Source organism: Anolis carolinensis, chromosome 3 (genome assembly GCF_035594765.1).
Source record: "Anolis carolinensis isolate JA03-04 chromosome 3, rAnoCar3.1.pri, whole genome shotgun sequence".
NCBI classification, from domain to species: Eukaryota; Metazoa; Chordata; class Lepidosauria; order Squamata; family Dactyloidae; genus Anolis; species Anolis carolinensis.
Window position 1 is genome coordinate 287,639,550 of NC_085843.1, and position 13,791 is coordinate 287,653,340.

Genomic DNA, 13,791 nt, shown 5'->3' on the forward strand with positions numbered 1-13,791 from the left:
GAATATAAATACTGTAAATGAAATGAAATGACTTTGTCTTTGACTTTTCCTCCTCAAACTTGATGAGATGCTGACCCTGCGTTTGGAGAGCCCTCATCCCTTTGTGTGTCAACTGATGTCTGCAACTGACCTTGGTTCTCTTTTCTGGCAGTTGCTTAACTGGTTAAATCAGGCATGGGCAAACATTGGCTCTCCAGGTGTTTTGGACTTCAGCTCCCACAATTCCTAACAACCATTAGGCTGTCAGGAATTGTGGAAGTTGAAGTCCAAAGCACCTGGAGGGATGAACTTTGCCCATGCCTGGTTTGAAGGCTCATCTTCTCCGGTCTATCTGTGAATGATTTAAGAAGCAAAATGAGGACTGGAGAAATTGGGATAGAAGGTGGTAGACTCATCTTTGGAGACCATCAAATAGGAGCTGAAGGGGCCTCTTTCTGGAGTTGTGTTTTCCTTCATGGCTGAAGAAGGTTGGACTGGATGGTCCTTGGGGTCCCCTTCAACTCTATGATTCTTTGAAAGCCGGTTTGGTGTTATCTGTGAGACTAGCTGATTTATTTAGTCTCTTCTCTTGCAATCTGAAATCAAACAAGAGCTACAAAGAATTCAGAAGGCAAAGGGTGAAGGAGTCAGATTTGCCCCTTGAACCAAAAATAGATGAAATGGAGACCGGCCAACAATTTTAGACAAGAAACTCTTGTTCACCTGTTTTGTGAGAACAGATTAAGAAGCTGTGGTTGCTAACTGCTGGAAGGCAGATTTATTTAAGCCTTAGGAGAGACTGCTGCCTAATATTTTTTTAAAAAACCAATAGTTCATCCAAGGCCAAGGGAGCCATGGTCTTTGGGGTGGTCTCCTCTGAGAAACACAAACAGAGATGAGGCAATAGTGTGATGCAGCAGCTAAAAAGCCAATGCAATTCTAGACTACGTCAACAGTCTAGTGTCTTAGTGAAGTTATGGTCCCGCTGTATTCTTCTGCTCTGGGCAGGGACCACTGGAATGACCCTGTGTTCTCTTCTGGGCAAAACCATAGAAGAAGGCGATGGAGAGGATGGAAAGAATCCAGAGAAGGGCCACCAAAATGGCCAAAGGCCTGAGAGCCATGGATTATCATGAGAAGTGGCTTAGTAAGCTGGGGATGTTTAGCTTGGAGAAGAGAAGGCTACAAAGGAATAGAGGAGCCATATCAAAATATTTAAAAGGATGTCACGTTGACGAGGAGAAGGCAATGCAATGGATTCAAGTTGCAGGAAAAGTTACACTCGTATATTAGGAGGAACATTCTGACGTTAAGAGCTGTTTGACAGTGGAATCCGCTGCTGCCTCCAAGAGCAGAGGAGTCTCCTTTTGATGAGGTTTTAAAGCAGAGCCTGGATGGCCATCCATTGAGAGGGCTTGGATGGTGTCTTGAGGTGCATGGAAGAAAAATGTTGGAATTATTATTGTTATTATTATTATTATGTTTCTACTTGTACCATGTTGCCAAATTCTTTTGGAGAAGGATCTCCTGATGCCTTGACCTGGTGCTGACCACTGTTGTCTTGTCTCTCAGCTTCCTCCCCTTGCACAGCTTCTCCTCGGGCCCTCTGCCCTGGGGACCCCTGTGCCAAGCCATGGCCACCTGCCACTCGCTCCTCTTCCTGGAGGGGAGGATTCAGGGGGACCCCATGGACCTCAAGATGTTTGAAGGCACCGGATGGGTGAGCCTCCTTTTATATCCCTCTCCTTTCACTCCTCCCTTCTTCTGGTCACTCCCTTCTATCTGCCTCTCCATAAAGGGACCTCTCTTGTTATCCAGGGATGGCTATCTTCCTCAGAGGCCTTTCATGCCGGCATTTCTGAGAAGCCCTGTCAAAGTGAAAATAAAAACAACCTGCCAAGTCACCTCACATAAAGGTTTATATCCAGCTGACTGTTTTAAGAACACGGTTTTAAGTATATAGGGGTACATCTACCCTGTAGAGTTAATGCGGGTTGAGACCACTTTTAACTGCCATGGCTTACAGGAGGTTGTAGTTTTGCAAGATCTTCTCTGCTAAAGAGTGCAAGTGCCATACCAAATTATAAATCCCATGATTCCATGGCACTTAAAGTGATGTCAAACTGCTATAATTCTGCAGTGTGGGTGGCATTTATGTCTCTATGCAGTTCTTCATGAGTCAGGTTGGATTGCATCTGTATTGTAGAATAAACGCCATTGGTTGGATCCCCTTCAATACCCACGGCTCAATTCTATGGAATCATGGGGTTTGTAGTTTGGTGAAGCACCAGCCCTCTTTGGCAGAGAAGACTGAAGATCTTACAAAACTAGAATTTTCAAGAACGCATAGCATTTTATTAATTAATTAATTAATTAATTTACAGTATTTATATTCCGCCCTTCTCACCCCAAAGGGAATTCAGGGCGGATCACATTGTACACAAATAAGGCAAACATTCAATGCCATATAACATAGAACAGGGACAGACGCAGAAGCAATTTTTAAACCTTCTCCAGCTTCCTGAGGGTATGCTTGATTCCGGCCACAGCGGGAACAGCTGCTTCATCATCCACTGCAACAGCAACTGGATGATTTTTATGGTATTGTAAATTAGCCTCCCCACATATAAGTAGTACATAAATTTCCTACTTGATAGATGCAACTATCTCTTGGATTGCTTAGGCCAGCAATGAGCAGGGGCTATATTTTATTTTTAATTGTTGATTGCTCACGCTGACATGGGCTGGCCTCGAACTCATGACCTCTTGGTCAGAGTGATTTATTGCAGCTGGCTGCTAACCAGCCTGCGCCACTGCCCTGGCATTGAGCCCTGGCAGTTGAGCCCTGCCCCATTGAGCCCTGGCAGTTGAAGCGACTTCAAATTGCATAGACTCCACAATTAAGATGCACCCTTGGTGAACATAGTTGATGCAAGAGTGACTGAAATCACAAATGAGGGCCACATCCATCTTCTGCTAATCTGTGCTCAGGCCTTGGCCTCAAACACTCAAGGCCAGGGATGTGACCCTTCCCTTCTGAAGCCAAAGGAACAGCCCTCCCAGGAACTGAGTTCTGCACCCAGGTCTGTTGGGATCTGCTCCTTCTGTACTATCTTTACCCACAACGCCTTGGGCTCTCCAGAATCCCCTGATATGTCATTGTTACCTGGACATCCTTCCACTCACATTGTGTCTCCAAACCCACTCCTGCAGGAGATGGAAGAATCCGGTTCAGGGGACCCAGAGAGTGGTGCGCCAAAGACATGCTCCGTGGTTAAACCAGGACCCAAGGCTTCCAAGGTAACGCCTCAGTTTCCCCCTTTGAAGAACATTTAAGAAAAGGCTACAGTGCAGGGCCATGCCCTCACCGCCTGCTTCTCCCCCCGTCCAGGCCCCGTCGGAAGGGATGTCCATCCTGCACCAGTTCCCCTTCTCCTCGTCTCTGCTGCGGATGTCGGTCGTCACCAAAGAGCTGGGCAAGGACACCCACGGACTCTACATGAAGGGAGCCCCCGAGACCGTGGCCGGATTCTGCGAACCAAAGACCGGTAGGAAGTGAAGCCGGCCCTGAAGGTGTTCCTGGCCAAAGTCTCAAATACTCTGATCTCAGATATTCTGACTCTGGGATCCAGACAAGGTCGCCACTGGTATAAACCTAAGTGCCCAAACATCTCCTGCATAAAAGCCCTGGTGAAGATATCTCTGGCCCAGCCGAGCTGGTGCTGAATAATGTGCATTATTATATTCCACATTTTGCAGGTGTAGCATCCACTCAATGCTTTTAATGAAATGTTTTGGTTCACTCTAAGACATGCCTTATCCTCCGCCAGCAAATGCTGGTGCAAGGAAATTCTCTCTCTTGGGTTTCCTGACTTGCCTATGGCCTCCTTTCAGCACCAAAGTGGGGTCATCAATGGTGCCAGATGCCCCAGTGGGGATGCTACAATGGGTGACCTGTGCTGGTCCAGAAGCATCTGTGGGTCCACAGATGATATTAACCACACCTTGCTTTGGGGACAGTTCTTCCTCTGACTGCAAGACCCATCTGCCCCTGAGACTCAGTGCCTCCTTCCCCATCTTCCCCTCCAGTGCCCCCCTCCTTCCAAGCGGAGCTGAAGTCCTTCACGGCCCAGGGCTTCCGGGTCATTGCCTTGGCCCACAAAGAGCTCTCTCTGGACGCAGCGGACAGCCTCAGGGACCTGGACAGGTAAGGCCTGGCATTAGCTACCAATAGCCCCTTGCAACCAGGTATCCATTAAAAACCAGCAAGAGAAACCAAAACCAAGGAAACCTGGTCAGATGTATGGCTCAACATTGATGATGTGCCAGGTTTGAATCCTCTCTGCTGGTTCTGGTCTGAACTTTAAGGGCTTGTCCAAGGTGCTGAGCCTACTTTAGGGATTACTCCTTGGCATAACACAGATAATTATTTTAATATGATTCAATGTATACCCTGCCTGTCACCTCCCATGGGATCTGAGGTGGCTTCCAATGACTTAAAATAGCACAGGCTGGATGGGCATCTTTGGGGAGTGATCTAGTTGTGTCAGGAAGGGGTTGGATTAGATGGCTTCTAGGGCCCTTCCAACTCTAGTGGGATATTGACTGCCAGGGAGTTTTCTGGAGCTTTTGGAACAGAGGCTGGATGGCCTTCTGCCAGGAGTGCTGTGATTGTGTGCTCCTACCTGGCAGAAGGGGGTCAGACTGGATGACCTTGGGAGTCTCTTCCAACTTTTTGCTTTCTTCTTCTTCCAAGGAACGAAATGGAGTCCGGCCTGACCTTCCTGGGCCTCCTGGTCATGGAAAACCGGCTGAAGGACGAGACCCGGCCTGTCCTGGAGGAGCTCAGGGAGGCCCGCATCCGGACCGTCATGGTCACAGGTACCGCCGCTCCTCTTTTGCTCTGCCTCTTTCTTGTATGGTCCATCCATGCATTGAGAAATGGGCAGAGCCACTGTTGTAATTCACTCAGTGCTCCCATCGGTCCCTTGAGGTCCTTGCAGGTGAGTCAAGCGAAACTCCCTTGAGACTGGGCTTCTCCTTCTCCTTTGCAGGCGACAACCTGGAGACAGCCATCACGGTGGGCAGGAACTCCGGCATGATCCCTTCGGGAGACAGAGTGATCCTGGTGGAAGCCAGTGACCCTGAAGATCCCCACCCGGCATCCGTTTCTTGGCAGGAGATGGAGGACATGCAGCCCTGCAAGGAGAAGAACCAAGTAAGGCACTATACATTCTAGTCCTCCACAGACATTTAAGTGGGAAGGATGGATGAATGCATGGAGTGGAGGGAAGACTTGGTGTTCTTATAGTAGCAGGCTCTGCTTCCCAGCCCTCTCATCTTATATTTGTACTTGTGACAAGCAACCAGGTAGTGATAAAATTGATAAAACAGATACAGATTTGCTGACGAGGGGCAAAGAGTGCTTGATCCCTGAGTCTCAAGATAACAGTGAAGTATCAGTTTCAGCACATGGGATTATGTTCACAACATCCTTAAGAGGGAGGGCAGCCCCAGAGGGGTTGGTCTGAGCTCTACATCTTAGACCAGGGGTCCCCAAACTTTTTAAACAGGGGGCCAGTTCACGATCTTTCGGACCGTTGGAGGGCCGGACTATAGTTGGCCACCAAGCAATAATAATAATAACAACAACAACAATAAAAAAGAGGGTTGGAAGAGACCCTTTTGGCCATTGAGTCCAATGCCCTTCTGCCTTTGTGCACCGAAAGCACAAGCAAAGCACCTCTGACAGATGGCCACCCAGACTCAATGTTAATAATAATAATAATAATAATAATAATAATAATAATAATAATAATATAGAGGGTTGGAAGAGAGCCCTTGGGCCATTTAGTCCAACCCCCTTCTGCCTCTGTGCACCAAAAGCACAAGCAAAGCATCCCTGACAGATGGCCACCTAGCCTCAATGATGATGATGATAATAATAATAATAATAATAATAATAATAATAATAATAATAATAATAATAATACAGGGTTTTGGAACACAATACTCCTGACCTCACAATCGTGTTAAAAAACGAAGTATGGATTGCCGATGTTGCAATACCAGGTGACAGCAAGATTGAGGAGAAACAACTGGAAAAGCTGGCATGATATGAGGATTTAAAGATCGAATTACAAAGACTCTGGCACAAGCCAGTCAAGGTGGTCCCAGTGGTGATTGGCACACTGGGTGCAGTGCCTAAAGACCTTGGCCTGCACTTAAACAAAATCGGCGCTGACAAAATTCCCACCTGCCAGCTGCAGAAGGCCACCTTACTGGGACCTGCACGCATTATTCGCTGAAACATCACACAGCCCTAGACACTTGGGAAGTGTCCGATGTGTGATCCAATACCACAGCCAGAAGAGTATCTGCTGTGGACTCATCTTGTTGTGTTTCAAATAATAATAATAATAATAATAATAATAATAATAATAATAATAATAATAAGGGTTGTAAGAGAAGAGACCCCTTGGGTCATTTAGCCCAACCCCCTTCTGCCCTTGTGCCATGGGGGCCGGATAAATGGCTTCAATGGGCCGCATCCGGCCCCTGGGCCTTAGTTTGGGGACCCCTGTCTTAGACCCTGGACTATCCCTCCCAAGGGCCATGTCAATAGTTGGGATATTATAGTAGGCTAGGCCATTTGCATTCATGGGTGAAGAATACAAGAAGCCTTTGAGCCAGATCTCAGTGTTAGTGGCTTGTTCCTCCGTGGAAAGAACTGACTATCAACAAGAGGTTGAGCAAGGAGTAGGGGATGCAATGCACACATGGACGTTGCTCCCAGTGGTGGTTCTGTCATTGTTTGGTGGGTGAACAAAAGAGAAGCTTGGGCACCAGGTCTGCTCTGGTTTTATGCCAGGCCCAGCATCTGCATCAAAAGGAAGAAGAGACTGGAGGGTCGCTCTTATCCCAGGTCTGCTCTGGTTTTATGCCAAGACTCGCAAAAGGAGGGGACTCAAGGGCCATTTTTATCCCGGGAACATTTTTGAGCAGCACCATTGAAGGGACCATAAGGCAGAAAATAGTAAACTTTTGCCTGTGTGGCTTTGCCTTTGCATATGCCCCTCCCTTCCTGTGAGCTGGTGCCTTTCTCCAGAAAGTTCCAAGACCAAAAGTTAGCTTGAAATCAACAGGTGAGGTCACAGGTATCCCTTATGCCAAGTGGGTGTGGAAGGTGAGGAAGACCCTCAGCTATTGGTCAATTTTAGATAAGCCAAAGGTATATATTCTTTGTTTGCTGCGACATGCTTTTGCGATGGCGATTTGCATTGTAAGGACCCATTCAAGTGGGTGCCTATGGCTGTTTGCCTTATCATAACTGTGATAACAATAAAAGGCTTGTTTTATTGCTCTCTTGGAATTCTCTCGTTTATTTCCTCTCCGAATGCGCTGGACGAACAAGGACAGACCCTTATACCATCTCCCTTTTTAACACTTCTTTGCTTTGTTGTGTGCATTGACTTTCCACCTGATTTCCAGGGTCCCTACATCACCATTGATGGCAGCAGCACCAGCAATTTCCACTTTGCTTTGAACGGGAAGACCTTTCAGGTGCTCCAGAGGTCCTTCAGCCATTTGTTGCCAAAGGTAAATTGGGGGGGGGGGGTCTGTCTTTGGGAGGGGAAGTTCCACTGCTGGTCTACCTTCTTGCAAATGGAATCATAATTGGTTATTTTTGGAAAAATAAACTCCATTTGTTTTTCATTCTGCAGATTCTTGTGAATGGAACGGTGTTTGCACGGATGTCTCCAGGGCAGAAGTCCAGCCTGGTTGAGGAGTTCCAGAAACTGGAGTAAGTTATTTGACCCTAAAACAGAAACAGAGAGAGAAAGAAGTGTATTTTTAGCAGAGAAATGCTCAACATTCATTTATTACAAGGATCTATGCCCCAGTGGTGAAGTGTGTTAAAGCGCTGAGCTGCTGAACTTGCAGACCGAAAGGTCCCAGGTTCAAATCCGAGGAGTGAGCGCCCGCTGTTAGCTCCAGCTTCTGCCAACCTAGCAGTTCGAAAACATGCCAATGTGAGTAGATCAATAGGTACTGCTATGGCAGGAAGGTAACAGTGCTCCATGCAGTCATGCCGGCCTCATGACCTTGGAGGTGTCTATGGACAACGCTGGCTCTTCAGCTTAGAAATGGAGATGAGCACCAACCTACAGACATGATGGACTTAACGTCAGGGGAAACCTTTACCTTTACCTTTACTTATGCCTATATTTTGCATTCACAAATGATCCTGCCGTGTGTTATTTTATGTGATTGGTTTTTTAAATGGTGTCCTCTCCTGTCTTCCAGTTACTATGTGGGGATGTGCGGAGATGGCGCCAACGACTGTGGGGTAAGTCATTATGACTGTGCCATTTGCTTGTGATGTGCTTAAATAGTTTTGAAATATTCAGACTCTTTCCCCAGGAACTTGGTGGGTTTATCTGTTTATTTAACACTATCTGTCATCATGTAAACATGAAAGCAGTCGTGCTGTGGAGGTGAGATAGAATCATAGAATCATAGAATAGTAGAGTTGGAAGAGACCTCAAGGGCCATCTAGTCCAACCCCCCGCTAAGAAGCAGGAAATCGCATTCAAAGCACCCCCGACAGATGGCCATCCAGCCTCTGCTTAAAAGCCTCCAAAGAAGGAGCCTCCACCACGGCCCGGGGGAGAGAGTTCCACTGCCGAACAGCCCTTCTCACGGTGAGGAAGTTCTTCCTGATGTTCAGGTGGAATCTCCTTTCCTGTAGTTTGAAGCCCTTGTTCCCTTGCGTCCTAGTCTGCAGGGCAGCAGAAAATAAGCTTGCTCCCTCCTCCCTATGACTTCCCCTCACATATTTGTACATGGCTATCATGTCTCCTCTCAGCCTTCTCTTCTGCAGGCTAAACATGCCCAGCTCTTTAAGCCTCTCCTCATAGGGCTTGTTCTCCAGACCCTTAATCATTTTAGTTGCCCTCCTCTGGACGCTTTCCAGCTTGTCAGCATCTCCCTTCATCTGCGGTGCCCAAAACTGGACACAGTATTCCAGGTGTGGTCTGACCAAGGCAGAATAGAATAAGGGGGAGCATGACTTCCCTGGATCTGGACGCTATTCCCCTATTGATGCAGGCCAAAATCCCATTGGCTTTTTTAGCTGCCGCATCACATTGTAGGCTCATGTTTAACTTGTTGTCCACGAGGACTCCAAGATCTTTTTCGCACACACTGCTGTCAAGCCAGGCGTCCCCCATTCTGTATCTTTGATTTCCATTTTGCTCATTTTGCGCTTTAGCCTTGCGAACCTTTTCCCTACAGGAGTTGGCTATACGTTTGAATTCTTCTTTGGTGATTTCTCCCCTTTTCCACTTCTTGTGCATGTCACTTTTGAGCTTTAGCTCAGTTAGAAGTTCTTTGGACATCCATTCTGGCTTCTTTGCACTTGTCTTATTTTTCTTCTTTGTTGGCACTGTTTGCATTTGCGCCTTGAGTATTTCACTTTTGAAAAACTCCCATCCATCCTTAACTCCCTTGTTTTTTAATATCGGCGTCCATGGAATGCCGCTCAGTAATTCCTTCATTTTTTGGAAGTCAGCTCTCTTAAAGTCCAGAATGCGTGTTTGACTTGTCTTAGTTTCAGCATTCCTTTGTATTGCAAACTGCAGGAGCACATGGTCACTTGCCCCTAAGGATCCAACCACTTCAACTGTATTGATCAGGTCTTCCACATTTGTTAAGATTAGATCAAGAGTTGCTGATCCCCTTGTTGCCTCTTCTACCTTCTGGACCATAAAATTATCTGCAAGGCAAGTGAGGAATTTGTTGGACTTTGTACTCTTGGCTGAGTTTGTTTTCCAGCAGATATCGGGATAATTGAAATCGCCCATGACTACTATATCTCTTCTTTGTGCCTGTTTGGTCAGCTGTTGACAGAAGGCTTCATCAAGTCCTTCATCCTGACTCGGAGGTCTGTAGTAGACACCCACGACAAGATCTTTTTGAGTCCCGGTTCCCTTGATTCTTATCCAGATGCTTTCAAGCTGGTTTCCCGGATTACAGTCTTGCATTTCTTCTGCAACGTAACTGTTTTTGACATATAAAGCTACTCCCCCTCCTCTCCCCTTTGTTCTATTTCTGTGAAAGAGGTTATAGCCCTCAATGGTTAAATTCCAGTGATGGGAGTCATCCCACCAGGTTTCAGTGATGCCTATGACATCGTATGTGTGGTGCTGTGCTAGGAGTTGGAGTTCGTCTTGCTTATTTCCCATGCTCTGAGCATTAGTGTAAAGACATGTAAGCCCCTGTGACCTCCCCTCGAACTGTTTATTTGGGATTATTGTGCTCTCTGTACTTGGTCCTTGCTGTGTTTGTGCAGCCCTCCGTTTAGCCTTACGGCGGTTCCCTGTGGTCGTGGGTAATATAGTGTTCGCCAGGCTGTTGTTCCCCTCCCCCAGTGGATTTAGTTTAAAGTGCGCCTGATGAGGTTTGTGAGTCTGTGTGCAAAAAGATGTTTTCCTACTTGTGTGAGATGCACCCCATCGCTTGCCAGTAGTCCATCCTCTTGGAAGAGTAGACCATGGTCAAGGAAGCCAAAATGCTCCTCTTGACACCATTTTCTGAGCCAGTTATTGACCTGTACTATTTTTCCGGCCCTTGTAGAGCCATGTCCTACAACGGGGAGGAGGGATGAAAAGATCACATGTACATTATACAGTTTTAGCTTTGTTCCCAGAGCTCGAAAATCATTTGTGATCTTTTGAAAAGTATGCCTAGCGGTGTCATTGGTACCTACATGAATCAACATAAGGTGGGGAGGGTGATGGGGCTTTAGGAGCCTGCTGAGCCTCTGAGTGATATGGTGTATTTTTGCCCCCGGGAGGCAGCATGTTTCTCGAGCCATCCCATCCGGTCTGGAAATGATGGCTTCCGTTCCTCTAAGGAGGGAGTCACCTACTACCAAGACCTGTTTCCTTTGAGGATTGACAGGGTCCCTTTTGTGCAAGACAGTGTGTATGTCCCCTGAAGAGTGTTCCTGTTGAAGTGAATCATGTAGGTGTAAAGTGTTGTCCTCCTCCTCAACATCCCCAGTGCATTCATCAATGACAATCCATTGAGATACATCCGAGAGCCCATTACTCTCCCAAGGATGTTCCTGTTGCTCCTGGTCTATGATTGGGGATGGAGCATTTGCATGATTACATAAGTGTGACTGTGGTGATGCACTGTCCCTGTCAGGGCTATCCCCTGCGCATTGATCCAGGATGGTCCATTGAGTGGTATCTAAGAAACTGTGGTCCTCCACAAGATGTGTTTCCTGATTGTATGTTAATGATGTAAGAATTTCAAATCTGTTGTGTAAATGCAGCTGAGCAGAGGAGTTCTGCGGAGGCTGCCTGGTCCTGCGTCTCCTTCTATGGGTGACCTCCTTCCAAGCCTGAGGGTTGTCTACCTTTGAGTTGATCTCCCCATAAGGTTCCTGATCATGGTCTTGGTGGTGTTGGTGTGATGCAGGCTGCTGATCTACAGCAGCGTGTTGTGCAGTGTCCAAGAAGAGCTCGAGTGCCTGAATGTCCTTAAGGGTCTTAATACGGTGCTCGAGCTGTTGGATCCTCTGCTCCATCAGAGTCATCTGTTTGCATTTGGAGCAGATGTAGTTGTCTAGTTTTTGTGTGAAAAAGCGGAACATGCCACAGCTGGTGCATGTGATGGGAATGTTTTGCTTTTGTTGCATCTCTTGGTGAGCGTGGTGGCCAAGTGGGATCTTTGTACAGTTAAGTAATATGCACGCACTTTATGTGCAGACTGCAACAAACCACGTCTTTGTGTATTTGTTTATGTTGCTTTGTTTCCTGTATGTACTGCAAAGGATAGTTAGTAAAGGTGCTGGCAAATAAAGCTTTCCCAGAAACTCAATTAACAGGGGACAATGCCTGCTGTCAATCAACTTAAGTACCTGGCTCTCTTTCAACACAACAGTCACACAACAGTTAGACTTTGACCACAGGAGCCAAGCCCAAACTCAGTTTAAATTCTTAGCCAAATCTTAGCCAAATCCTACCTGAAGCCAGGGAGCAAAAATGTCCTCCTGCTTCCTCTGCTTCTGCGAGAACCAACTGCCCTTCTGGGATCAGGCTCTGGCAGAAACTCACACTGGCAAATAAAGCTTTCCCAGAAACTCAATTAACAGGGGACAATGCCTGCTGTCAATCAACTTAAGTACCTGGCTCTCTTTCAACACAACAGTCACACAACAGTTAGACTTTGACCACAGGAGCCAAGCCCAAACTCAGTTTAAATTCTTAGCCAAATCTTAGCCAAATCCTACCTGAAGCCAGGGAGCAAAAATGTCCTCCTGCTTCCTCTGCTTCTGCGAGAACCAACTGCCCTTCTGGGACCAGGCTCTGGCAGAAACTCACACTGGCAAATAAAGCTTTCCCAGAAACTCAATTAACAGGGGACAGTGCCTGCTGTCAATCAACTTAAGTACCTGGCTCTCTTTCAACACAACAGTCACACAACAGTTAGACTTTGACCACAGGAGCCAAGCCCAAACTCAGTTTAAAATCTTAGCCAAATCTTAGCCAAATCCTACCTGAAGCCAGGGAGCAAAAATGTCCTCCTGCTTCCTCTGCTTCTGCGAGAACCAACTGCCCTTCTGGGATCAGGCTCTGGCAGAAACTCACACTGGCAAATAAAGCTTTCCCAGAAACTCAATTAACAGGGGACAATGCCTGCTGTCAATCAACTTAAGTACCTGGCTCTCTTTCAACACAACAGTCACACAACAGTTAGACTTTGACCACAGGAGCCAAGCCCAAACTCAGTTTAAATTCTTAGCCAAATCTTAGCCAAATCCTACCTGAAGCCAAGGAGCAAAAATGTCCTCCTGCTTCCTCTGCTTCTGCGAGAACCAACTGCCCTTCTGGGATCAGGCTCTGGCAGAAACTCACACTGGCAAATAAAGCTTTCCCAGAAACTCAATTAACAGGGGACAGTGCCTGCTGTCAATCAACTTAAGTACCTGGCTCTCTTTCAACACAACAGTCACACAACAGTTAGACTTTGACCACAGGAGCCAAGCCCAAACTCAGTTTAAAATCTTAGCCAAATCTTAGCCAAATCCTACCTGAAGCCAGGGAGCAAAAATGTCCTCCTGCTTCCTCTGCTTCTGCGAGAACCAACTGCCCTTCTGGGATCAGGCTCTGGCAGAAACTCACACTGGCAAATAAAGCTTTCCCAGAAACTCAATTAACAGGGGACAATGCCTGCTGTCAATCAACTTAAGTACCTGGCTCTCTTTCAACACAACAGTCACACAACAGTTAGACTTTGACCACAGGAGCCACGCCCAAACTCAGTTTAAATTCTTAGCCAAATCTTAGCCAAATCCTACCTGAAGCCAGGGAGCAAAAATGTCCTCCTGCTTCCTCTGCTTCTGCGAGAACCAACTGCCCTTCTGGGATCAGGCTCTGGCAGAAACTCACACTGGCAAATAAAGCTTTCCCAGAAACTCAATTAACAGGGGACAATGCCTGCTGTCAATCAACTTAAGTACCTGGCTCTCTTTCAACACAACAGTCACACAACAGTTAGACTTTGACCACAGGAGCCAAGCCCAAACTCAGTTTAAATTCTTAGCCAAATCTTAGCCAAATCCTACCTGAAGCCAGGGAGCAAAAATGTCCTCCTGCTTCCTCTGCTTCTGCGAGAACCAACTGCCCTTCTGGGATCCTAAGATGCCTTTCTTATACTAGTACTTTTTGATATATCTTTGCTCACATAAATCAATTTGTATTGCTCATTAGATGTACAGTAGAGTCTCACTTATCCAAC

General features: G+C 46.7%; 1 protein-coding gene across 1 annotated transcript in view; it reads left to right on the forward strand.

The window, feature by feature from the left end:
- The window catches only part of LOC103280848 (probable cation-transporting ATPase 13A5), a 63,211-nt gene that overhangs the window by 19,465 nt on the left and 29,955 nt on the right, over window positions 1-13,791 (forward strand). The window contains 9 exon segments of the mRNA XM_062976947.1: window positions 1,552-1,699; window positions 3,193-3,279; window positions 3,371-3,527; window positions 4,069-4,186; window positions 4,736-4,860; window positions 5,034-5,231; window positions 7,490-7,578; window positions 7,704-7,783; window positions 8,287-8,329. Coding sequence (XP_062833017.1) covers window positions 1,552-1,699; window positions 3,193-3,279; window positions 3,371-3,527; window positions 4,069-4,186; window positions 4,736-4,860; window positions 5,034-5,231; window positions 7,490-7,578; window positions 7,704-7,783; window positions 8,287-8,329 — 1,045 coding nt within the window.